Source organism: Nipponia nippon, unplaced genomic scaffold, assembly GCF_047370975.1.
Source record: "Nipponia nippon isolate SJK-2023a ecotype South Korea unplaced genomic scaffold, ASM4737097v1 scaffold_36, whole genome shotgun sequence".
Taxonomy (NCBI): domain Eukaryota; kingdom Metazoa; phylum Chordata; class Aves; order Pelecaniformes; family Threskiornithidae; genus Nipponia; species Nipponia nippon.
The window spans coordinates 1,633,862-1,658,640 of NW_028262354.1; the positions used below are offsets into that span (position 1 = coordinate 1,633,862).

General features: G+C 42.8%; 2 protein-coding genes across 2 annotated transcripts; both read left to right on the plus strand.

Annotated features, from left to right (window-relative positions):
* On the plus strand, positions 1 to 23,137 carry LOC104018268 (uncharacterized). Its single transcript, XM_009471392.2, has 2 exons — positions 1 to 419; positions 22,330 to 23,137. Exon 2 carries the CDS (start codon positions 22,351 to 22,353, stop codon positions 22,714 to 22,716), a length of 366 nt encoding a protein of 121 aa, XP_009469667.1. The 5' UTR covers positions 1 to 419; positions 22,330 to 22,350; the 3' UTR covers positions 22,717 to 23,137.
* On the plus strand, positions 13,006 to 13,329 carry LOC148053842 (feather keratin B-4-like). The gene has a single exon (XM_087772472.1). It carries the CDS (start codon positions 13,006 to 13,008, stop codon positions 13,327 to 13,329), a length of 324 nt encoding a protein of 107 aa, XP_087628598.1.
* Positions 23,138 to 24,779: the final 1,642 nt, after the last annotated feature.

Below are 24,779 nucleotides of genomic sequence, written 5' to 3' on the forward strand. Positions count from 1 at the left end.
TGCAGGAGGTCTTGTGAGGGAGCTATTGGTTAGGGGTTAGTTGCTGGTAGGGTGTTTTATTTAAGCTAGTCTTATGAAGCTCATAGAGGTACCTGAAGCTTAAGAACAGTAAAACTTGCTCTGAATACAGTAGAAAACACTTTTCTGCTTCTCTGTTCCCTTCTATAATGGATTGAGAGACTGCTGGCAATTGTACTGGCTGAATAGTGGAGAAAGCTCTGCTTTGGCTCCTTTTCCAGAAAGGGCTTTGTATTTGAAGCAGTTTATTTATCTGCAAGCTGCTTCTCTACTGAAACCCACCCAGGGCTGCATTTCTTAGTAAGGGGGAGACTTCTCCAAGCAAAACACTTATGAGTGAAGAAGAGCCTGCAAGTCTGTAGCCAGCTCTGCTCTGCAGCCCTGCTGTGAGACCACCACAGGTACTTATTTCCCATATCAAGAGCTGGGGTGAAAAAATGGTTTTGGATGGTTTTAACCTGTGTGCTATTATGGAGGACTGTGCTTTTCTGCTGTTATATCTAGCCGGAATAGTGCTGGGGCTGCGCTGGCTCTTGTTTTTCTCTGCTGGCTGTTTCTGTAGTTTCCCAAGGAGTTAAAGCCTTGGCTTGCAGGATCCTGTCTTATACCTGGGCTATAGACTGCAGGGAGAAAGTCTGAGAGGCTTCTACCTGCTTTTCAACTCCTCTGTGGCATCAAACCACCTCCCTAACGTTTTGGAGAACAATACCTTAAGCTTTTGCTTGCTCTCCCTTTCACCAGGATTTTTGGGTGCTGAGCAGCTGTGCACCATTTCTTTCTGCTGGGCAGCTGCTTGGTTCTGGGCTGTCAGCACTGAAGTGTGTTGTTGGCCTGGCCCTTTTTTGAGGAGGGAAGGGGCTGCTGTGTGTGCTTCAGAAGAAAATGCAGCTTGGCTAATTGCAAGAGAGCAGTTGATGGCTCTGTTGTTGTTGGAGATCCTGTGAAAACCAGGAACTGTGTAAGCTGGTAGTGCCCAGAGGAGGGCATGGCTAAGCTGCATTAACCAGGCTGTGATTGCACATGTGTTGGGATAGCTGGGGTGCTTTCTGGGCTGTTGGAAATCCCGAGTCTTATTTCTAGTGCACGTGGCTGAAGTACAGATACGCATCCACCAGGTGACAGCTGTGAGCACGTCAAGGAGATGCTCCAGGGCAAATTACTGTCTGCAGCAAGATGGGCTTTTAAAATAACGAACAGCCTGATAATGCACTGAAATAAATGCAGCTACTGTGCTTTGTAAGGTTAGCTAACACAAAGTTGGCTCCAAATATAACATAAAAAAATGTTTGAAAAGTAGTAATAAACTCCGAATGCCACATGTGAAACAGCAGTAAATGAAAGACTTTGAGCAGCAGGTGCTGGCTGATTTTGGTCAGGTGCTGGCAATGATGAGAGCAGCTGGGCTGCAGCTGCAGAGCTGGTGCTGGTTTGGGGTCAGGGAATGCAGCTCTGGGGGACGCGCAGGGAACTGCCTTTCTGTGGATGTCTCCTCTGATCCCTTCTGATGCAAAGGATGGTTTTGGTCATGCATGGAAAGCACTTTCCATCACATCAGGGCTGGAAAAGGAGGCTGTGGGTCAGCTCTCCTATGAATTGTTGGCTGCTGCATGCTAGAAGTGGCTTTGGATGCTTTACTGTTGATGTCTGAGGCAGGATGTTTTTTACGGTATGAGGGTAAAACCACCAACTGCTATGCTTTTGAACTGCGCCAGAAATAAGGAACTAAAGAGCAAATCCCTAGCTGTGAAATGCTCCTGGTGGCTTCAGCTCTCAGCTGGTAGAGACGATGCCACTATTCACTAAATCACACTTCTGTCCTTCTCTTGCTCTTCCTGCTAGGTTTTGACCTGTAGGTATCTGGTAAGCCAAAACTGATCAGGAGAGAACAAATTCACCCTGTGAAGTCAGCTTCGGACTGCAAATGCTTGAGGTCCTGCTGACTCCTGTTGAGAACTCGATGTGTCCTCTGAGAAGCCCCAGAGTTGTCAGGTGGCTCCCCCACCTGTGAGACAGTGGCTGGGGACAAGTACACCGAGTAAGACTTAAATCTGGGATGGGAAAAAGGTTTCTAATGTGTTCCTAAGCTCTTCTACCTGAAATGGGAAAGACTTTCGTCTTAATCACTTTCACAATACAATTCATAAATAAATAAAATAAATAAAATTTCACAATTAATATTAAATTAATAAAATTTCACAATTTTTATTGGAGTTTTCATTTGAATTATTCTTTGTGATGCTGCTGAGGTAAAACTACTGGTAAAAGGACTCTCATTTTGAAATATTATTTTAATTCTAAAATCTTTAGTTATAGAGGACCTAATGTATCATTGTCAAGGGCAAATTTTGTGTTAGGTGACTGAGTTGCTGTTTACTTTCAGCCTACAAGCATCCGAGGGCAGGGCTGGGTGGCTGGTGCGGACCTGGCTGAGCTCCTTGGGGCGGCTGGCCTTGCTGCTGGACCGGTGGGCTGTGGCGCTTGCAGTGTAGCTCTGACCTAATGTTCCATCTCCCTGGGCTGGGCTAACTTGACTGCGGGACATATTGAACTTAACCACATTGTCTACAGAGGCAGACAGATGCATCAGTTCTGAAAGTATGATAGAGGTTTCTGAATGGCAGAGACACTTTAAATGCCTTCCTAATTTCTCACCCTTTTTGGTTTTAATTACAAATAATAATAAAAATGTGGCAGTTGCCACCCAGCTTGTTGAAAGAACAAGCAGCTGTATTGCAAAGACGCAGTTAAATACAAATCACATGTGTTTTTGTTGCAATACTATTGTCCAGAAGTGGTGGAGCTCAGCAGAGCTGGGCAAATGGGAAATGTTTGCAGGCAAGTGATGTAGAGAGCATGATGAACTGAGGCAACAGGCTCTTAAACAGGGAAGTTCCCCAGATGAACACACAGTACTGAAACCTCTGACTACCTGGGACCTCTTAAAGCTTGGCTGTAGTATGAAGGTATGGGTGAAAAATCATGAAAGGAGATGCAGAAAGGCTCCTTTGCTCATGTTGCAGCTGTAACCTCTGTCTGCTGATGTGCTGCATTCACAGGCTGGAGCACAGCAGCCAGGAGAGGGAATGGGAGAGCGCTCCCCTTGCTGGGTATGGCCAAACAGCTTCGTCCTCCTTTGAATGTGACCACATTAGAGGTGTGCCCTTTGGCTACTTGGTGGAGAGCACAGATTTATTATTTCTCTCATAGTAGGCAGATCTGGAGCAGGTGTAAGTCATCCTCACCTTTGCTGACTCCAGGGAAGTTGTGCCACTTCAGAGCTGCTGTGTCTGATTTTTTTTTTTTTTTTTGGCTCCAAGACAGTCTACTTGCTCTATCTTTGGCTTCAAACCTTTTGTTCTTTTAAAAGATGCTTCCTTGCTGTGCAAATTAAACTGAATTTGGAGTCCTGTAGCCTGCCTAACCTTGTCACAAGTGACATATTTGGGAGTATCAATTTCAATGCGTGTCATGGCTGATAGGAAAAAAAAAAAATCACTGCAAATCTAACAATTTCTGCTATGCCTTGTCCTGATACTGATGCTTTACTCTGAATGGCTGGGTGTTTGTGGCACTGTGGGTCCTTGATAGCTTGGGAGTTTTGTGCTGAGCCCTCGGCTGCCATGCTGTGAAGGAGTGTGTGCCTGCCTGGGGCTTGCCTTGCTGTGGCTCCTTGAATCCCTTGGCCACACGATGGAGCACAAGGGATTGCTGAGGTACAGTTTACAAATGCACAAGGAATGATTTGGGGTAAATTTAATTGGGATTTATTGGAGGATGGGGTCATAACACCTCATTTTGTGAATGGCTTAATGTCCTACCGCATACAGCAGTGTGGTCTAGAGGTTAGAGCACTGCCCTCACAATTCCAGTCTTTGCTGGTAGCTTATTGATTCACTGTGTTAATCATCTTACAGCTGTCTCAGCTTTTCTGTAAGTTGTTTTGAGATCCACTGTGGGGAGCTGAGTGTTTGTTACCAGCACAGGTGAAAGCATTGCTTGTCTTTCCATGGCTGCTGCACAATTGGGGATTTTCAGCTCTGAGTCAAGTGTAAATAGGGATGGAGGAAAAAAACCACCAATATAGAAAGCAAGTAGTTTTGATGCAGTAGAGGCTTTATTATGTGAGACGTTGGTTATATACCACAGAGAATAAAGTAATGCAGACTGTAGAGCAAGTACTCTCTGGCTTCCAGTTGGTACATCAGAGGTGGATATTTAAGTAGTAAGTGCTTCCAGACCGAGTTGCTTTGCACAGTAGACCCCCTTGACTTGAAAGTCGAGTCCTGTTTTCCACCATTTTACATTTACTTGTCTTATTTCTGTTGGTTGCATATAGAACAAAGGACAGAATTAAAAACCGGTTTCTTCACAAAATCTCCTCTGGAACAAAGTTGAAAGCAGAAAGAAATATGTATTCTTAGCAGTATTAGCATGGAAGGACCTAGGGTTTTTTGGCACTGGGCTAGCTGAGGGCACTTTAACAATACAATGTAATCCATGTGAGTGATTATGCCCATGGTAAAACTCGCATATCCTTTACACTGGCGGTCGTGGAAAAACTGTCTTCATGCAGTCGAGATCTGAGCCCACTGTAGATGATAGGAGATGGTAGGTATGAAGCTATGAGACCTTCAAATCTAATGCAGAATATAACATGGAGAACATTAAATAAGGGCTGGTTTGTAAGGGTGTCAGGCTGTCCACAAGCCCCAGTGATTGCAGCAGGAGAAGAGTCGTGCTTCTGAAAGCTGTGCTTGTGAACCCAGTTGTGGGTATGCATCTTGCTCTTCATCGCTTGGTTGTTCTGTGGACACCTCTATGGAGTTTACTGTTGCCCACAGTTGTAGTGGTAGCTATTGGACCACTGGTATGAATAAGGACATGAGCTGTGTTGGTACATGTGAGCTGGAGCACATATCTGAGGACACCCCATAATGCCTGGCTGTCCACAGTGTGGCATACAGAGATGTTGGGTGCCCTGCCCATGGGGTTGAGGGAACACCATGGTGCATGGATCAGGAGACGCAGGGCTACAGGAGGAAGACTGGCCTTCCACAATGCGTGTCTCGACGCACCGTGATGAACATGGGGCGGAGCACTTGGGGCTGCTCTGCATGGTCTTCCTCACAGAGCACACCTTGGCACTTCTGGAAGCACATGGTGTGCATGACACGCACTGCACTGCACTGGGGTTGTGGCACTGCATGTAGACCGGTGTGGCATGGTTCGCTCTGCCTGGAATATAGCACTGCTGCTTGTATTGGTACCCATAATAACCCATTGTTCTGGGATGGAGATGAGCCTAAAAAACAAAGTAGGGAAGAAAGATAAATGAATTCCCTGCAGATCCCTGCTTGTATCTGACAAGTTGCCTTTCTGCTGTTTGAGCTTGCTGCTCTGACTCTCAGCCCTCCTCTAAGTAGCAGAAACTGCACAGCATTGCATAACTTTCATAGCTTCAGATGTCAGGGGAAGCAGGCAGCTATTATTAGGGGAGTTTCAGGCATAGCTGCGAAATGACCTGCATGCTTCAGCTAGTGAGGCAATGGCGTATCTGGGATTAGTGCTGAGGTTCCCATCTCTTTATGGCAAGGGCTATCATTTATTTGCTTTCCAGACGCTTCAGCTGAAACTGGAATTACTTTCTGCTGGCACTAGGGAAAGAAAAAGAAAGTATTGCCCTTCTTTATGCTAATTCAAATTGCAGACCAGAGGATTGTTATCTTTGTAATTGGCAGGGTGATGTGGCAGAGCTCTGTTTTTAAAAGCCTAATGTTCATTAAGGACAGAGTGACTTTTGAAAGTCTGGCTCAAGCTGCCAGTGTCCCATATGAGTAGAAAAAGTCAAATGTAAATCTCTGCATCTCAGGATGCAGCTGTGTAGTTGCTTTACTGGCTACTCTGTCTCCTGCTCTCCTGTGTTTGCTCCAGTGGAACCTGGGGACCAAAAGGTTGCAAGAATGGCAGGAGGTGTCTGCTCACATCTGTATCTCAGCTCCCTGAATCAGCTTGTGGAGCACCCTGTACTGCCAGGGCTGAACTGCTTGTGGCGTGGAGATGGCCTGCCTGAAGGCAGGAGGGCGCAGGGTCTGTCCCAGCTGCTGGGAAGAGGCATTGCCTAGCTGTGGGATGTCAGCGCGCTCTCTGCTGTACTTGGATGACACGAGGTGTCCATTCCAAAGATGTGATTGAGCATGGAGAAGTGCTGAGACCTTGGATTTCCTAATTAAAATCTCAAATCTGACTGCAGATCAGCTTTGCTCAGCATTAGCAAATGGCACCTGGGCATCTGTACTTTGCAATTTAGTGGCAGTTGCTTTTGCAGATATACAGGGCTACTCTAAGAACAAGCTCTCAAGGGTCAGGTCCCAGCTACTGTAGGTCAACATGATTTGTTTACAAAGATGTCAGCTGACAATTAACTGCAGACACAGGAGAAATGCCAGGCAGGGTTGGATCAGGGTTTTCTTGCTATGTTTTCAAAGTGGGAAGGTAATACCAGCTCTTGTAAAGAAGAATCCCCACAAAAGCATGTGTAAAAGGGGTCTCAAGCACGCAGAAGCCAAACTTTCCTTCAGTTATTTCAGATAAAAATTAGCCTCTGTGGTATAATAGAAGTAATCTGCATCAATCTCTAATTAGGATGGTAAAGGTCAGCTGCCAACAGAAACTAAACTAAACTACTAAAATAAGTGGCCTCTAATACAGGAGAAATCTAGAATTCATTTTTTTCAAAGCAAATTAAAGATATGGGTACCTAAATGGCCGGATCAAAGGGGAAACATTATGTCCCAAATTGGGTGAGGTTCTGTAAATCTCAGGCTCAACTTTAAAAGCCTGTATCTGTCTATACTTGTAAAAATACAAACAAACAAACAAGAAAGATCCTTTAAAAGAAACATCCCCCTTAATTTGCAGTGTCAGAGTGTTTCTGCAGGATCTAGATTCAAGTTCAAAGTACCAACAAAAGGATATTTTGCTAGTTAGAAATAGAAATAGGCAAATAACTTACCGAGCTCACAGCGGAGAGTAAGAACTGGATTGAAAGCTTGGAAACGCGTGTTTTTATATGGTCTTTTAGACTGCATGGAAACCCTGAGCCACTGTGTATCAAATCCTAATTAGATACAGGAGAGAATTTGTTCATATGCAGCTTTTTCATTGGCTGTAATTATTTTACTCACTTGTGATTATTAGTATATTGTTATCCCCAAATACCATGAAATACACCTCACACCCTGTGGGTTTTTTCCATTTTAAATCTTTATGGGAGAAGTAAAAGCTGCCTTTTAATCCATTGACCTCATTAGTTATGTAAAGAAATCTATCCCTCTTCTCTTAAAACTTCTTTTAGCAGATTGACAGTCAGGAAGCAGCAGAGGGGAGTGGGCAATGCTCATCCTCATCCAGTTTGCCTTTTCATTTAAATGCAGGTAGGCAGCTGGGGGCACTGAGGAATCTGGCTTTGCAAAGCAAGGCTTGGAGGGATGTACCTAAAGCTTGGCACTCAGCTACTCATTGTATGGCTGATCTGGTGCTCTTCAAACTTAATAAGAGTCATTCCCTGATTTTATTAGGCTTTGCATTTTGTTGCTTTTTATGGCTGGAAACAAGGCCAGTGGAAGGTGTCCAGGCAAGCCAATACTGGCTTTTGGTGGGGTGTAAAACTCAGGGCTTGTCCTGTGACAAATTGAAATCTGCTTGGCAACTGGCATAGCTACGCTTGCAAGGAATCATAACTTTGCCAAGGATTTAGAAGCTGGCTATGGGGCCAGTGCTTTATACAGGCAGCTGTGGTCCTGTAGGCACTCTGATTTGATCAGACTTGATTAGCAATTGTGCTTGTGACACCTAGTTGGGTTTAATTGGGTGAGAAACAAGGAATTACCAGGTTGGACTAGTGATAGCAAAGGGGGGGAGTGCTTTTCTAATGAGCCCATTATCTTACTCTGTGACCATCCCAACAGCTGCTGGTTTGCACCTAAACCTCAGCTGTGCCTGTGTGGATACTGCCTGTGTGTGTGCCTTGTGCTTGTCCATCAGAAGGTAAACTGCTCCCTACACGTGATGTAATTATAGCCTTTGATGTCTTGAGACGCATCCTTTAAATTGGATATGTGCTGCTGTTCATTACAATGGAGTCCTGCTTGAAGAGTTTTGCTTATGTCAAACATAATGAGCAATTGTAAGGAGTTTTAAGAGGTCCTGTTATGAAGGTGCCATTTAATAGCCTCTGTCAGTGCTATTCTTGCTTTATGTATGGATAAACATAGGTCTGCATAAGCATAGTATCTGGAAGGACCATCTTAATTTATCAGTAAAGCAAAGCTGAGGTGTGGAGTGAGAATAGGCTCCAAGATGGGTCACGCCGCAAGTCATGACTGTGGCTCAATAAAGTTCAATGTTCTTGTCATTTTTACCTTTTTCCAGCTCAGAGTGTCTCTTTAGAAAGAGGCCAGCTGATTTTAGTGGTTTAGCTCCCCGATTTTACCTAACTATAAATAGAATACAAGTTTGTATATTATAAAGAGGAATATAGTTATAACCCTGAATACTGACTCTTGCTGCAACCCCTTCTTTTCGGACAAAATGATGGATACAGGCAGTAAGACCAGTGCTTCATGTTGATATCACATGTTAAGCAATAGCCAATGCCATCTGTTTCAAGGGAAAATATTTTCCACAGTGGGCACGCAGATAAACTTAGCTAGTTGGACATTGCATTAACTTGGAAGTAATGCTCAGAAGCAGGAGCCTTTATTAGCAATTCCATCTCTGCATTTCCCTTGGTGTAGTACTAGAGTGTAGCAGATCATTGCTCTTCACCTTTCCGTGACACAGCTCATAACACAGCACGGAGAGCCTCAACTGCTGGGTAATAATCCTTGGCAATGGAAAAATGGGTATTTCTTCACTGTTTCTCAACCTTCCTGGTGAATTTATGGCTCATGGCTTAATGTTAATGCATGAGCTACCACATGGAGCAATGAGAAGTATCAGGACCAGCTGATAAGATTGAGAGCCCCTTGTAGTGGTGGATATGTCTGGGTGGGAAATTCCCCATTTCCCATTTGCTGGAAGCAGTTACAAATCTTCTTGTGATGCTGAACCCAGCACTAGTTTTCTTCCAAGCATGTTGTCTCTGTAGCTGTTTACATCTATAAAATTCAAAGCACATAATGGAAGACTAAATTATGGGAAAGTGTGTCATTCTCTGCAGAATAAAGTAGCGATGCTGGGTGGTTTGAGGCTGGGCCAGTGGTAAGTGGTAGCTTTGGTTAAGTGTATAGGGCAACAGTTTTGGAGCTGTTCTGTGTAGCAGAGAGCAGGCATCAAGGCTGTCTTTGGGATATTCGCAGCCCACCTCCAAGCCTGTCCTGTTTTTTTTTTTTCATAAGCTGGACATCAAGCTGCGTGGCAGGTCATTCAGAAGTAGAATAGCTCTTTACTTGTACTCCTGCGATATCTGAAGCCTTGTTCATAAGAAAGCTTTTTTCCTTTGAGAGAACCGCAGCATGAAACACAACAGTAAAATGCAATCTTCTAATGCAAAGGAAGAGTGGAGTGCACAATTGCTGTCTGAAGTAAAGCAAATTAAGATAAGTATAATTCCAGGGTTTCAGTAGGTTTTATTTCTAAAAATTACACACTATTCGTTTGACACTTTCATAGTCACAAACAAGTTCAGCTCCCCCTGCAACTGCTGTCTCTTCACAGCCTTTATGGTATTGCTAACTTTAAGACAAAGTGGGAAAAACCTCAGCGGCTTTTCATGTCTCTGTTCATTGTTACGAAATTAAATGTGCTAAGCTTCTCAAGGTTACAGTCTATTTAGCTGTAGTATGGTAGTTATAAAGCAGTTGAGCTGATCACACATACCTGGTTTGAGGAGGAGAAACCAAGAGAAACGGATGAAGCTCTGAGCCTCAAATTACTTTTGTATACTTTCCTAGTCAGCCTGGTGGCGAGAACACCTTTTTGGGCACAAAGTCCTTATTAGCCAAAGCCAACATGTAATTGATGTAATTATTTCTAAGGTTTCTGCCTCACCTGCTGTGGTGTGCACACTAAACCACACACATTTCTGGAGTTTTAAACTTCATAAATCAGGTCTCTTTGTTGTGGTGTTTCAATGGTCTCAAGGATGGATTTGATTCTTGATGTCTGTCTGCTTTTTTTGAACAGTATAATCAAATGGATGTCTTCAGAAAGCTCCCTGCTCTTGTGGTGAGCTCTAGCTTGGTCCTTAAGGTTTTATACATCTTTCCTGCATATTCTTACAGATAAAGGACTATTAAAGTCTTTTGAAGAATCTTAACGTTTCAGTTAAATACAGACTAAATACGTCTCCTATCAGCACTTCCTGAGTGCTTGAAGGTGTTGATGGCTTGTCTGCAGCTCAGATGTTTTTTGTGTCCTGACTGATACGAAGATGATGATTTTTGTGTCTAGTACCTTCAGTTTTTAAGGTGTTGGAATTTGATTCTTAAGCTTGTTTTAACTGGTAAATTGAGCTGACGCGTGCGTTGTTTTGCTGCATTGCGTCCTTATGGACACACTCTTTAAGTACTGAGTTTTGGATGGTTCACCAGTTGACTCATCACTTTTATTTCCTTGTCTTCTCTGGTAGTGTTTGAGCTGGCAGTTGTAATACTTTTGTTAAAAACCAAAATGCATATGACAACATCAGCTGTGTAGAACACTAATGAGCTTTTACGAGGTGCTCCGAAAATGTTTTCAGAGAGCATTAGCGTGCCTACTGTCAGTGTTGTTAACCTTTATGTTCAGATAAATGAACCCTGCAGTGACATTAACCCCAAGCAGTCTGCAGCAGAGAAGGAAACAAGTCCCAGAAGTGTGGCTTCCTCTCGCGTTGCATTGAAGATCTTGACTTTTCAAGACAATTATTAATACATTTCTAAAATAAGACTTAACATTTAGTTTTATCTTCAGTTGGCTAACTTGAAAGTAGTAATTGGATAGCAATTCCAGTGTTTTTGAGGAATTACTTTAGGGATAAATTGCTACCCAATCTAAGCTGAGATAAAGACATATGTTGCAATTCACATGTTTATCTTCAATTATAGAAACGGCAGAGCTGCCAATTTTCCAAAGGAGTTAAATATCTTATGTCATCCTCAAGCATTATGACACTATGAAGATAAATCTCAGTACACAATTAAAGTAGGAAAGCATCCCAGCCATTTCCCATTGTTGTGGAAATCCTGATTGAGGTTTCTACTCCACAGTAGCATATAACGCAATGAGGTCTAGTCCTGCCCTTCAAAGTTATTTTGGTGCCAGTCTGATGATATATAAGCTATTTTCCAGAGATTCCTTAAAAGGGGGCAACTTTGTTCTGCAGTGTTACCACATCCACCTCTAACTCCACCAAAGGGAGGCTTTTCCTTGCAAGAACATGCTGCTGCTGGGAGAAAGAGAGAAGGCTTTGAGGTGAGGCTTACTATAATAGAACAGCCCAAACAAGTCCTCTCTATTACTAAAGAAATAGCAAAATATCTTTGTTTTTAATTAAAATGAAGTGTAAATCAGAATGGACAAGTTGCTACCCCTCTATGGCCCGGTGGGAGTGCCCGTATGGCACACGCCATTGCCATTCTTGGCATCTGTTGCTGACTGCTGTTGAGTGTCAGAAAGTCGCCTCCTAATGCTGCTGTTTAACACGGATGATAACCCCGCACTGGCAGTTGCAATTCATCAGCAATTGGGATTCCAAAAGGCATCTTCCACTCGTCGTTCTATATGTGCAACATAGGTTATTATTATAATGGCTTTAGGTGGCCTTTTATTGAAGAAGGGACTCACAGGAAAAAATGCCTGACAAGGTCTTGCTTAAGCCACACCCTATTTATTGTCTTTTTGCCATTCCCCTAATCAGGTCATGATTTACAGCTGCACAGCATGGGACATGTAATTTCACATAAAATATGGCCTTACCCTTTTTTCCTTGTTTTTATCGTTAAGCTTGCATGTTTGAAGACATGCACACTTGGTGTCTAATTGGAAGGTCTGCACTGACTGATTTGGATATATAACTCTCTAAAATTCAGGATTTCTACAGTGTGCCAGAGCTTTGACCAGACTTTGCATTAGTCTAATTTCATCGCAGAACCATGAACCTGGCTGCCCCTAGGCCAAGAACACAGGTTATCCCTCGCTTTTGCAACTCTTTCTGGGCTGAGTCAGTACATTTTCTTCCAAGCAAAAGGCTGTTTACCACCTGCCCAGGAACAAGTCCATTCATGGAGGACATCAAGCATGAGCCATATAAACACTTTGTCTTTCTCCAACATGCAGAGGCAGAGTATCCCCTCTATATAAAGTTTTGAAATAGCAGAGGCTGGAAGGCAATAAAGTACAGGTCATACGAGGTAGATGGACAAGCTGATAATTACAAAGAGTGATTTATTTAAAACAATTGACATTCATTAACAAAGTTAAGTCTTGAAAGAAATGTGTTTAGTAATTGATTAGGATGTTATACACGTAGGTGATTCATGCTTTGGGCGTCTAAGGGCAAGTATAAAAGTGCTCAACATCAGATCTTGTATGACCATTTCTCTTATTTCTCTTGTGAAGTAGGTAAGTTTCATCTGAATTTATCTTTCTAACAAAGCCTGTGTTTGTAGTTTTAAGTCAGGGTGAATCATGTGCAAATATTCTGATATCAATTTGAAGTTTTCTTGATGTAAATGAATAAATTTGTGACTGTTTAGCTATCGACTTTGGTAAATGCAGATCTGGATGATGAGCTCCAATTAATTTTTCATGAAAACTCATTTCCAGATGTTATTGTGTTCAATGCAAGATTTGTACGTGTCTTCTAGGAACTGAGCTATGAAAATTCTGCCTTTCCCTCTAGCCTGTTGGTAGTCTGTTATTATAATGTTTGATTGTGAAACTTATAAGAATTGTGCCTTATTTTTATACTATTGCCTTGTGCTTCAGATTAGCCATCCCTGAAAAATGGTGCACTCTTTAAGCCCATGCACTGATGGCAGTGCCTCCCTGTGTGGGGTGGCTGTGCCACAGCCCATTGCTGACAGCTGCAACGAGCCCTGTGTTCGGCAGTGTCCTGACTCCAGGGTGGTGATCTACCCTCCGCCAGTGGTTGTGACCATCCCTGGACCGATCCTCAGCACCTACCCACAGCAGAGCGTCGTGGGATCTGCAGGAGCCCCTGAAGTTGCAACTGGCTTTAGTGCTGCCCATGCTCCTGGGGGCTCACAGGTTTATGGTGGTGCCAGATGGGGACAGGGATACCCGATTGGAAGCTGTAGGCCATGCTAAACCTAGTGAGAGTTGCTGCTGAAAGAAGAATGTCCAGGAGATAACAAGCAGGAGGCAGATATGCAGCTGAGCCCCAGGGCACAGCCTTTAGGAAGGGTTGAGCATTTGGGGCTGCCATTAAATGCATCTGTAGATACTCAGATCTTCTGAAAAATCCATTTACATCCTTCTCAGATTACCCTGATTTTCTTTTTCCAATGTCTTCCTATCTTTCCAAGTGCTCTGATCTCAATGCTATGGACTATATTGCGAATTCCTTGGGGGTTTGTAGGTGTCATTGTGGCAATGTAAAGGCATCTGGCATGACATCCATTTTAGATCCCTTTGTAGGCTCTTTCTGTGGCTAATGATGTATAAAAAAGGATTGTGGAGCCAACCAGCTTATGCTCTGTTTCTGTGCTGTATGTGTCTTGCTATGATCAGGGCTGAATATCAACACAGAGCTGCAATAGGGAAGCAACATCGGTTATTACATGAATCATCTTGCATCAAACCACAGGTTGCGGACAATTTGTAATCTGTACTATATAATCCTGCCTTTGTATGATCTGCTTGTTTCTCATTAAACGTGACATTGCAACATGTTATTGGCCTCCACGTGTGTGTGCATCTCTGCACGTGTTCCCCTTTGCCTTCAGGTGCCTTTGTCCTGCTGCATCAAACTGATCCTATCAGTCTGCCTCAGAACAATGATGTTCTTGAGAGATTTGGCAGTGGGTTGTGTGTGCCTCTCCTTTCCACAGTAACCTCTATGCTGTAGCTCTCCCTTCGTGAAACTGCTGCCCACATCTTTGTTTTCATTGTTCCTGGTCTCGCTCAGCTCTGTGGAGCTCTTTCCTCAACACTTGCTTTTCTGGCACAGCGCGTGTTACCTGGTGTCCCCAGGCTCAACCTCCCCATCTAGGCAGTGACACAATGCATCAGAGCAGAGGTGCATGAGAAGTTGGTATTACTAAGAAGAATCTGAAGCCAAGTGTTATGTAAGAGCAGCTATTTTTTAGTGTAAAAATGAGATTTCTGGCTTTACTGCTCTGCTCAATGTTTTACGATGTAACATATGCATGTGAAAATGGCTGGTGATGTTCATTCATGGAATTTTGAATTTCTTTAGGAATATATCAATAATAAAGCATTTCACAAGCTTTCCATGCTGCTGTATGTGTTTGAAATGTTATGTAGCGTATTAATACTTTGTTACAGGAACAGTATAATTCAGTATTGCAAGCTGATGTGAGAATGCTGGATTATTTCACAGCAGTCACTCTTTGGAGAATTATTAGCCTTATGTGTACAGAAAACGAGGCTGCCCAGGCATTGTAATAGTGTGTAATTGACTGTTGGTGAGCCTTAGATGAGGTGATTAAAGCAGATTCTCACCAACCACATAAATCCTTCCCTACAGAAGAGAAATCCCCCAAACCTCAAAAGCCAGATGAAGGAATCCTTATTGTTGTGCTAATGGTGTATTTGGAAGCGAACTGAACTTTATTATTGAGGCCTCTCAAGTTTCACTTTCCATGTAATAAGCTAAGACTTGCAGTTACCACAAAACCACTAAGTGTCAGTAAAATTAGGAAATTTTTCAGGTGGATTTCTATGGAGCTATTTATAATACGCCTTTTATTCATTTTGATAGAAAAGCTACTCATGTGAAATGCTCTGAGGACTAAAGATATCAGCTGTCTTACTAACAAGCTACCAATGTCTTTTTTAAGATAATAGAAGTATTTGCTAACGTCTCTTAGGTTCATTATTGGATTATGGGATAAGAATATTCATCTAAATACGGGGAATTTTGAAATGCTCCTTGTTTCCCTCATTGCTTCCAGTAAGGCCATTTTTCCTATACCGTGGTCCACTTTCCCTCCTCTTAAAAGGTTTTGTTGTAATATTGCACTCTTTTTAAGAAATATTTTGAAAAACCGTTCTAGTCTAGTTTGTGCAATAGTTGGGGGCCAGATTTCTCATTTGGGATAAATTTACTCTTTAAAAATGATTTTTGTTCTTGCAGTGAATCTTTGTGCTGGAGGCATGTCCTGCAGCATGCCTCATGTGTGGGCTGGTCATGAGGTGCATTTAAATTGGTAATTTCCCACATGCATGCAGTAAATACATCCTGCTTCATACTGACAGTCAGAAGTTTAAATGAAATTACAGGAGTTAGTTTTCTGTTAGCTAAATTAGCCATCTGCCATCATTATGATAATATCTCATAGGCAGGCACAAAGTTCCTCTAATCATCCAAGTTTTCTTAAGCCTTAGGGCATAAAACCCTATGCAACAGGGAAAATGCTCTTCACACACCACTGCACAGGTATATGAGAAACTCTGTTTCCTGGGATGTTAGGATGGATCCATGGGAAATGAACATCAGTGCTGTTGACTGATGCTTGGGGGGCCAGGGAATGGTCCAGACCCCAACTCTGCAATTATTGTAGACTTACTGAATCACCCTGACATTCTTGAATAAGTAATAAAATGATCCAGTCCCTGCTTGGTAAATAAAGGCTGAGAGACCTGTGGTAGGGGCACCTGGGGTGAGAAATTGGTTTCCCTCCCTGTGTGGTGGTTGGGCTCCAGTGTTTGCATAATGCTGACCTGCAGCAGGGCAGGAGATCCTGGCTGTGCCCTGGATCCCTGGAGTGGGGGGAGAGCAATGGGGGGCTCAGGTTGCTTAGCTGGGAGGCAGCAGCGAGGTGTGTCAGGGCCCCCCCAGTGCTGCGCACAGAGCTGGAGCCGCAACTAGAGCAGTGGCATCTTCAAAGCAAAAAGGGAAGTGAGGTGGTGCCCAGGCAGCTCTGAGGCAGTGCGGTGGAGGCAGGTGCCAGGTCTGGGAAGGCTGAGGTTGGCAAGTAATTGCAGCCTGTAGGCCATGTTCCCCAGGCATTGGGTGGTGATTGCACCCGCTGTCGGAAGTGATAGTGCCTCTGGTAATGAACTGAGTGGAACGTGGTGAAGGGAGGAAACATAAAGACTGCTGCGTTGGCAAATGTGGACCTGATATTAAGCTGGGGCCAAAGGACCCTGGGCAGGCTGAGGATTTCACCCAGATCTTTGGTTTTGTGTGTTTTATTCTGTCTCTCTTTCCGTGCATATCTCTGTAAGCCTTTCTGCACTGTACGTGCAGGTGGGAAAAGCCTTGTGTGCCTGAGGGCATCCAAGGGAGATAAGCTGAATTCATTGTGGTGGGAGACTCTGCCATTTCTTAATGTTTTCCCTGGGGAACCCATCCCTCTTTGCTGCTGACAGCAGGATTACAAAAAAAGTCTTAATAGCTTTGCCATTTTCAAAGGGTTGTGCTGATTTACCGCCGACGTGCCCTGCTAGGAGGCTAGGGTAGAGGTTGCTGCCTTTACCCTCTTCCTGGGGCATCCTGATCTGACTCTGTCTTGCTCAAACTAGGACACAAAGAGGTGAGCTCCAAGTAATGAGGCAGCAGACCAGGCCCATCTCTTGACTGCGGCTGCTCCTTCCCAGACAAGGAAATGGATCTGTGGGTCTCAGTCTGCTATGGTCCAGTTCAAGGTCAAATTGTTTAAGTGAAAGCAATGACATGGATGTAAAGAAATGGACTTTGGACTGGAGGAGTAGCATTTACAGCTTGGGAACTATTCTGCTAACTATTGTTGTTTTTCTGCCCATGAAAGCACCTCTCTAATCTGCTCTGCTAGTTATTTTCTTGACCCTTTCCTCCACTTTGCTCTGTCAGCTGAGGAATGCAGGAATGCTTGTGCAGGTGGCCACCATAAGAAGAGAAGGGGTAGCCATGTAGGGTATCTCCTGAAAATCAGCCCAGAGGTGCCCCCTCGCAGTCACTTCTGCAACAAGACTTTTGACTTCTGGTGATGTCTTTGTCTAACTGGGCTTGCATGGGATCCATGCAGTTTTGTCTAGGCTATACTTGTTGAACTGCCTTGTTCTGTGCCAGATTATAATCTTGATTATTATAAATCTAAATCAAGACTACTCAATCTCCTAAGGTGACATGGTAGAGGCTGACAGGAACTCCCTGAATAACCTGGCTGTTCAGTTTGCAAAGGAGATGATGTCTCCAGCAGATCATCATGACTTGGTTGCCTTTGGTCATTTCTCTTAGGTGTCTTTAACCTTGGGTGTCATTGCTATGTTTCCTTGGCAGACCATGAGACTTCCACTCACTCGATCTCTTGCTTTTGAAAGTTATTTTTCAAGCACGAAACCCAGTTTGCTCCAGGACTGTGTGTGTTTGGTAATACAGACAGTCAGGTGATGACCTTTTCTGGAGAAGTATTTGTGTAAACCCAGGGTCACAGGTTAATTGCAATAAAGTAGAACTTCTTCCTACTCTGGGAAACGAGTTGGGGCTGGAGCATTTCAGATGGGGATGTGGTGATACTCTCACATCTGGAGTCTAGACTTCCCTCTTATTGTATGGTTGGTTAGAGTGGCAGTGCTGCTGGTCCCTTTACAGTGGCGTATGAGCACAGACAAAAGGAGAAGACTGGACACCTGATACTATTAAGCAGAGTAATTCTAATGAAAATGAGAAACGGAGTAACAGAAAGAATAAGTCTGCAGTTTTACAAAAGGGTCTTCAGCAAGCAGAGTGTGTCTGATGCCGGATGATGCTCTCTGTGGAAATGGTGGAGTTGGACAGTCCAGACATGTTTCTTGCTCACAGAGTTGCTTTAAATAATGTTCACTGCCAGATGAGGCACAGCATGGATATATAACAGGAGCTTCTCTACTAGATGTCATCTTTGGTGAAGTTTATAGCTGAGCAAAGTGGACTTGTTCATGGTGGTTGCAGAAACTCTTATTACGCTGGCAATACAAAGTGGCTGTGAATTAACTTAAAAGGCACTTTACTCACACCTGAAAGTCTTGCTTTAGTCCATCAGCGTGCTGTAAAGATGCCTCAGTACCTGCTGTAATTCAAGTTGTCCTTTAGAGTAATAGTTGAAGAAACAGGAGACGTTAGAGAGGGTTGCGTATGGGGTAGTCTTACGCAGCCTGGCACCCACATGTCCCACCGAACTCAGCCAGAGGCATGGGTGCTTGGCATTTCTCAGCACCATAACCTTAGACGTGAATCCATATCCTGCATTTCATTTCTTGGTTGCTATTTCCACTGGTTCAGCATGGACAGCAGTTTCAACAGCTGTATCTGTTGCCAAAACGAGAAGAGAAGGGGTAGCTGTACCCAAATCTATACAAGTCCCCATACCCATAACAGCCCCCATAACCAATCAAGCCTCTGTTCCCATACAGGCTCCCAAAGCTTCTGTAGCCATATGGGCTCCCATATCGGTACTGGTCCTGGTAGTAGCCATATGGGCTTCCAAATCGGTAGCCATTCAGGCCCCCAAAACCATAGAGGTCTTCATAGCCAAATGGTGAGTAGCACCCATCATCATAGAGGTCCCTGTAGAAAGTCATCGTTTGTTGATGCAGATAAACCTGGAACACGCACCCAGAAGTGAGGTGAGTTTATGGGCCGCTGACAGCAGCAGGAAAGGCTCAAAGCTCGGACAGAGCTGAGGAAAGGCAACTCATTCCCTCCTGCTGGTATCTTTCATCCTCTTAACCATCTTGTTTATTTTTCTAATCTCCTGAATCCCAAACAACTTTCCTAAATTTTTCCTCCAACTTTTGAAACTGGCTGACTATACATAGAAAATATGGGTTTTTTTACCAACTGAGAACTGAACTTTCCCACCCCAAAAGTTAGAGAAATTTGAATAAATTAAAGAAAAATATGTCAATTCAGATACTGATGCTTATTCAGATGAGACCAACAGCCTATCACATGCATCCCCTTATCTCCCATAGTGCTGCACGCCACTCAATGTAGGATAAACGCAAAGAATGCAATGAAATGGAGGAAATTCCTTCCAGGATGTCTACTTAAAGTAGTAAATGTTTCATAAAGTTTTCATCTAGGGATTTGAATTCCCAACACCTAATGAAAATAATCTGGAACTGGAAATTACTTATGACTCCAAAGTTGTGGCAGTAAACTTGAAATTTCCAGTGCTTTAAAGCCTACTACTAAATAAGCTCAGGAAGAACAAAAAAGTTTCAGTGAAGGAATTCCCTGATGTTGCAGAGAATTTTATGTTTGCGATTAGCTCCAAAATGACAAAAAATTGCTTACAGAATGTCTGTATGTAAGCATAGACACACGTTACAGATGTCATATATATGTACAAACCAGTGCCTTTTTTACATATATGTTCATGCGCACACACACAAATATTTATACAGAAAAACATATAGAAGTATATACACGCAAATATATGTATAACAAAGAGAGTAGAGTCAGCATTGACTTACCTGGTTCACCGAGGGGAGTGGCTCAAGAGAAGTGAATAAAATTTCGGAGTTGTAGGTCTGTGTATATACCTTCTTAAACTTAGGCATTAGTTATACAACATACCTTATTGCATGCATTATTCCTTCAACTGATGTAATTTCAGTCAGTGGTTTTCATGTTTTCAGAGTTTGATGTTATGACACGCATTGTAATACCTTTAGAATTTCTTTAATCTTAAAACAAGAAGAAATGGGCTCAGCACATTTCTAGTAAAATTGCATGGAATTCTTTGTAGTTGGATGGATTGGAATAATTTTGAGAGATGTTTAGACCATTACTGGTTGCGCAATCTGCTTGTAGGTACTCCATTTGCTTAGCTTTTGCATCTGTGGTGTAACACACAGGGCAGAAAAAGAGTAGGCTTGTCTTTGGTGTGCCGAAACGTGGTAGTGCTTCTATTCAGCGTCCTCATGACCTGTACGTACTGCCCGGTGACATTGGTGGGGATCTCTTGCCAGCAGCTTGCTTTGATATTTTATTTTTTTTTCGTCTCAGGTTCTACAACAGTGATTTTGAAGAAATTTTTCAACTGCCTTAAGAAAGTTCCCAAATATTTCTTCCTATTCTAGAAGAGTTTTTTTATAGTTTTTGACTTTCATAAAACACATAATGCATCACCTTATTAGGACTTAGAAACAAGAGACCTTGACGGGTCTTGTAAGTGACCATATTATTAAATCTGGGGGTGTCTTTTGGTGACAAACTATTAATATTTAAATACTGCAACACTTTGCAAATTGAAAACGTTAATGAGTGTTTATGAAGTGCTTTGGTATTCAAAATTCTGAAGAAGCCTCAACATCCTGCTTGCTCATTACTACCCTAATTTTCTATTCAAATTAATGCCAGAAATTAGGTGAAGGTCATCCAAGGAGTTCTGCAGTAAACTCCAGTATTCTTCACTATTGTACCCTATTTGATACATGTGGTTGATTCTTTGCAAAGAAAATATTAACATGGGTTCTTGGAAAATAGCATTTAGTACGTCTCACAAAATCCTTATCATTTATTATTTTCCAGATCAAATTCATACTTGTATTCTCCGCTTTGTTCTGCTGAACTCGCGATCAAGCCCTCTAGTGAACTAAACAGCAAACAATGTCGTAGTCGTATTGCTGTTGAAAACATTCTTTCTGCTCATGCAGCAGCATGACTTTCATTCACCATGAACACTTTAGAGGAATGCAATTAAGATTTATTTGTAGTTCATGCTGGTTCTGTTTCCTGAAGTTGCTATGTAGTTTAATATAAAATACCTAAATATATGTCTACATTTCCTTTAAGCACGAAGCCTGTGCCATGGTGCATCAGTTTCTGGTGAACGACAGATATTTTCAAACGTGGGAAGGTTTTACTCTTTTACTGAAAATTTCTCTCCCTCCAATGGCTTTGGGAACTTATAAATGCTTTTATATTATATAAAAATAAACTTCGGTTTTGACAGTGAAGGCACTAAAATGGTATTAGGAATGCAGTTGGCCCAGAAAATTTTAAGATGAAAGAAACCTGTAATGTACGTGACATACGGGAAGCTGGGAATGCACTAATAATCCCAAACAATGAAGAAAATTACATTAATTGAAGATATGATGTGTACAGGCAAATTTGTTTTCCAACCAATAAGGCTACAAACCTTTTGAATACGCAGGGCGTCTTAGATAAGCCAGGCGGGCAAAGAAACAGTATAAAAGGGCTCAGAGCTCTAGGCTCCTCATCAGCTCTTTTGCCTTCCTCCTCCCGGTGAACTCGGTAAGCCTTTCCTCCATTTAGTCTCTCCATAAGGATTAGAAATTTTGGTTTAATAATTTGTTAGGATCGTGGCTTCTCTGAAATGTAAGATTTCTCTGTACCTTGTACCTGTGCTTAATGCGTTGCAGGAACTGGCAAGTTTTGAAGCTGGGGCTGAAACTTTCTTGGTCCTGTTGATACCTGGGGTATCTGGCTCCCTGCTAAGGATCACTGGTTATTAGGTCTACAGAGCTGCCTCCAGCAGAATTAGAGAAGGGTTTCCCCACCGTGGGACTCAGTGGGTTCTTCCATATATCTTCTATTTTATTTTAAGGGAGGTCTTCAGCTCTGTTTGGCAGGACAGTAGAGGCTCTCATGTGTGCTAACGCTCTGTAGTTTCTTGTGTGTGCTGTCAGCATTTCCAGATGCCAGTCAAAATTGGTGTAAATTACTGAAATGGAACTTGGAACAATGGACCCAAAAGTTGAAGTCTCTTATCGTGACAAACATCAGACACTTTAAGCTTTCTTGAAGATTTTCTTGAAGGATTTGGGAATGTAGAGCTCTATGCAAAACTGATATCCTAAAAGAAATTTAGGATTGTTAACTCCTAACAATATTTTCCAAGAAAAATCCTGAAATAGCAGCAAGGAGGTTTTGATCTGTAACAGGTATATTCCATAGTCAGTGCTTTCACCAATCTCAGTAAGCAAGAAAAGAAATAAAATGGTTTAAAACCAGTGGGTAAATGAGAAAATGATAGAAATGGGATGTAACAAAGAGCTGAGGAATTTGGTCATAATTTTGGTTCTGTCCTTGTCTCATGGGGCCAGTGAAAAAGTCTTTGGGCTCTGAGACTGTTACTGTCACTGGAAGTATTTATTACTTTTGCTTTCCTCCCTGCTGCTGTGTTTCAGGTTTGCCTCCATTGCAGAAAGATGACTTTCCTCCAAAGCCAGTGCGAGGATGACTGCTATTCTCCCTGCAATTATGGGAGCCTGTACGGCTACCGGAGCTACGACTGCCGGAGCCCCTGTGGCTACCGGGGCTATGGGGGCCTCTATGGCTACCGGGGCCTCTGTGGCTTTGGGGACCAGTATGGCTATGGCGGTCTGTACGGTTACCGGGGCATTTATGGCTCTGGGGACTGTTATGGCTATGGGGGTCTGTATGGCGGCTGTAGGGGCTTCTATGGCTCTGGGGACTGCTATGGCTACCCAGGCTTTTACTCTGGCCGCTACGGCTACCCCTTCAGTTCACGATATGGCCAAAGGTTCAGCTATGGGAGCTGCTACCCCTGCTAAACCCAGCGGGAACGTCCCTGAAATGAAGATCAGCCCAGGCCTGACAAGTGTGGACTGACAGCGAGTCTTGGCAGCAGCGGTCCCTGATGTGCAGAGCCCTGGTGACAGCAGCCACCCTCCACGGAGGCTTTGAGTGCTCTGTGCTACTGTTGAAGTGCTTGCGATGATTTATCTTTATTCTGCTCTGTGTCTGCTTGCTGTCTTGCCACCCAAACTCTCTTCTTGATCAAAAGCTTGCTTCTCCTTGATACTACAGTTCTTTGTAAACTGGCTTTTATGTTTGTTGCGCTGATGTACAAAACGTTAACTCTGAATGGTATAGGCAGGGTGTAATGTGTCTTTGGGAATGTAGTCTTTCAATTCTGGATGCCTTTAAAAGTATATCTGCCTTTCACTCCTATTAAAAATTATGCTGCATCAATACTGTATTTCTGGTTTTATTTTTCACTTGCATTTCTTAATATCTTGAAACCAATAGCATCACACAGATTGAGTGAGAAAATTATTAACTTTGTGTACTCAAGGACTTGCTTGTAGAGACTTGCCCTCCTCAAGCTGAGAAACGTGGACTTTTGCAGCTGCAAGAAACTTCAGCTGTAGCTTTGGTTATGCATGTTTCTAAAACTCCAGGCTTTTGCTTGGTGTATTCCAAATAAATGGTTCATTTAAAATACTTCAGTGCTGCTGTTCAGCTAATGTGATGTGATTAGGACATGACGCATCACTGGCTGTGATCTGATATTGAAGAGGTCATAGGTAACTGCAAATGTGTGGACTCATCAGGTTTTTAATTTTGAAAGAAGTTTGTGTTTTATATATTATCATAGACTCATTAAACAGCCCAGGCTGGAGGGGACCTGGAAAGATCAGGGTTTAAAGATTAGGAGTTCCCTGATGGAGAAGTGGGAGTAATTTTCCCTTTGCAGTGTAAATAGTTTGGCAGGAGAAATGGATATCCAGTGGCCAGCAGCTCGGAGGCATGGCAGTGGGGTGTTTTTGTCTGTCAGTTCAGGGACGCAGACTCAGAGTCCACATTTTGGAAGGAAGCAGAGTCACAGCTGATTGTTACTGGCTTTTTTTTTTTCCTCTCACTGAATGTTATGGGCAGAGTCTGTAAAATCTCTTGGCTCTACAACCAAGAGGCTGTGGCGGTATGAAGAGGAAGATGATGGTACTTCCTCACTGTTTCCCTGGCTGGGGCAGCTGGCAGACAGGAGCTACCAAAACACCCTAGGGAGACTGAGTACCGTTTCACATGTATATATATATGTGTGTATATATATATATATATATATTCTTTTTTTTTTTTTTTTAATGACTATTAGCCTCTCTTTTTTTCCACTTTTCATTCTGTCTTCTAGCTTTTAGTCCCTGGATTTAGTGAATTATTGCAACAGTGCCTGTAGAAATGGATTTTGTTCTAGCCAGTGTCTGTGTGGAAGATCAAGGCAGTGTTTTGAGTTTTCAAGGCCAGCATCAAGACAGGAAAAGCCACCACTTCCTCCTTGGCACTTTTCCCATTGCTCTTAATATAGGTTTTATTTTTTCTTGTGTTCCACTGGCTGGTAATGAAATTTGTCTATTAAATTGGAATGTGATAGGAAATTGTGACTCTGGAACAAGAACATTTGAATTGGGTTTCCAGGAATAGGACAATATTCTGCTCACTTGAACATTTTTATACACTCTTTATAGAGGGCTGGGACTAATTATTTTCCATTTTAAAACATTATTATAAACACTATTACAGTCCTGTTATGCTGAAATATATTGGCCTTAATTCCTGTAATAGTTTCAATTAACTAAAGGAAAGGGAGAAATTGTGGCATTTCTTGAATTTCTGAGGGGTAGAAGGGAAGAAAAGAGTATGTTTACTGGGACCAGCTGCTCTGAATGTGGAGCAGCTTTGCAGCACTAGGGGAAGAAAGTCCCTTCAAGATGCCACCACTCTCAGTATATTCACGTCAACTAGAGACAGAAGAAAGAAGACGACTGGAACTTTTTTTTTTTTCCCTCGCAGGAAAATTTTAATGCAATAAGAAAAGGTGTTGGCACAGATACAG

What these genes read in the sequence shown, in the direction of transcription:
- LOC148053842 (XM_087772472.1), top strand. Translation starts at nt 13,006, where the DNA reads ATGGTGCACTCTTTAAGCCCATGCACTGATGGCAGTGCCTCCCTGTGT.
- LOC104018268 (XM_009471392.2), top strand. Translation starts at nt 22,351, where the DNA reads ATGACTTTCCTCCAAAGCCAGTGCGAGGATGACTGCTATTCTCCCTGC.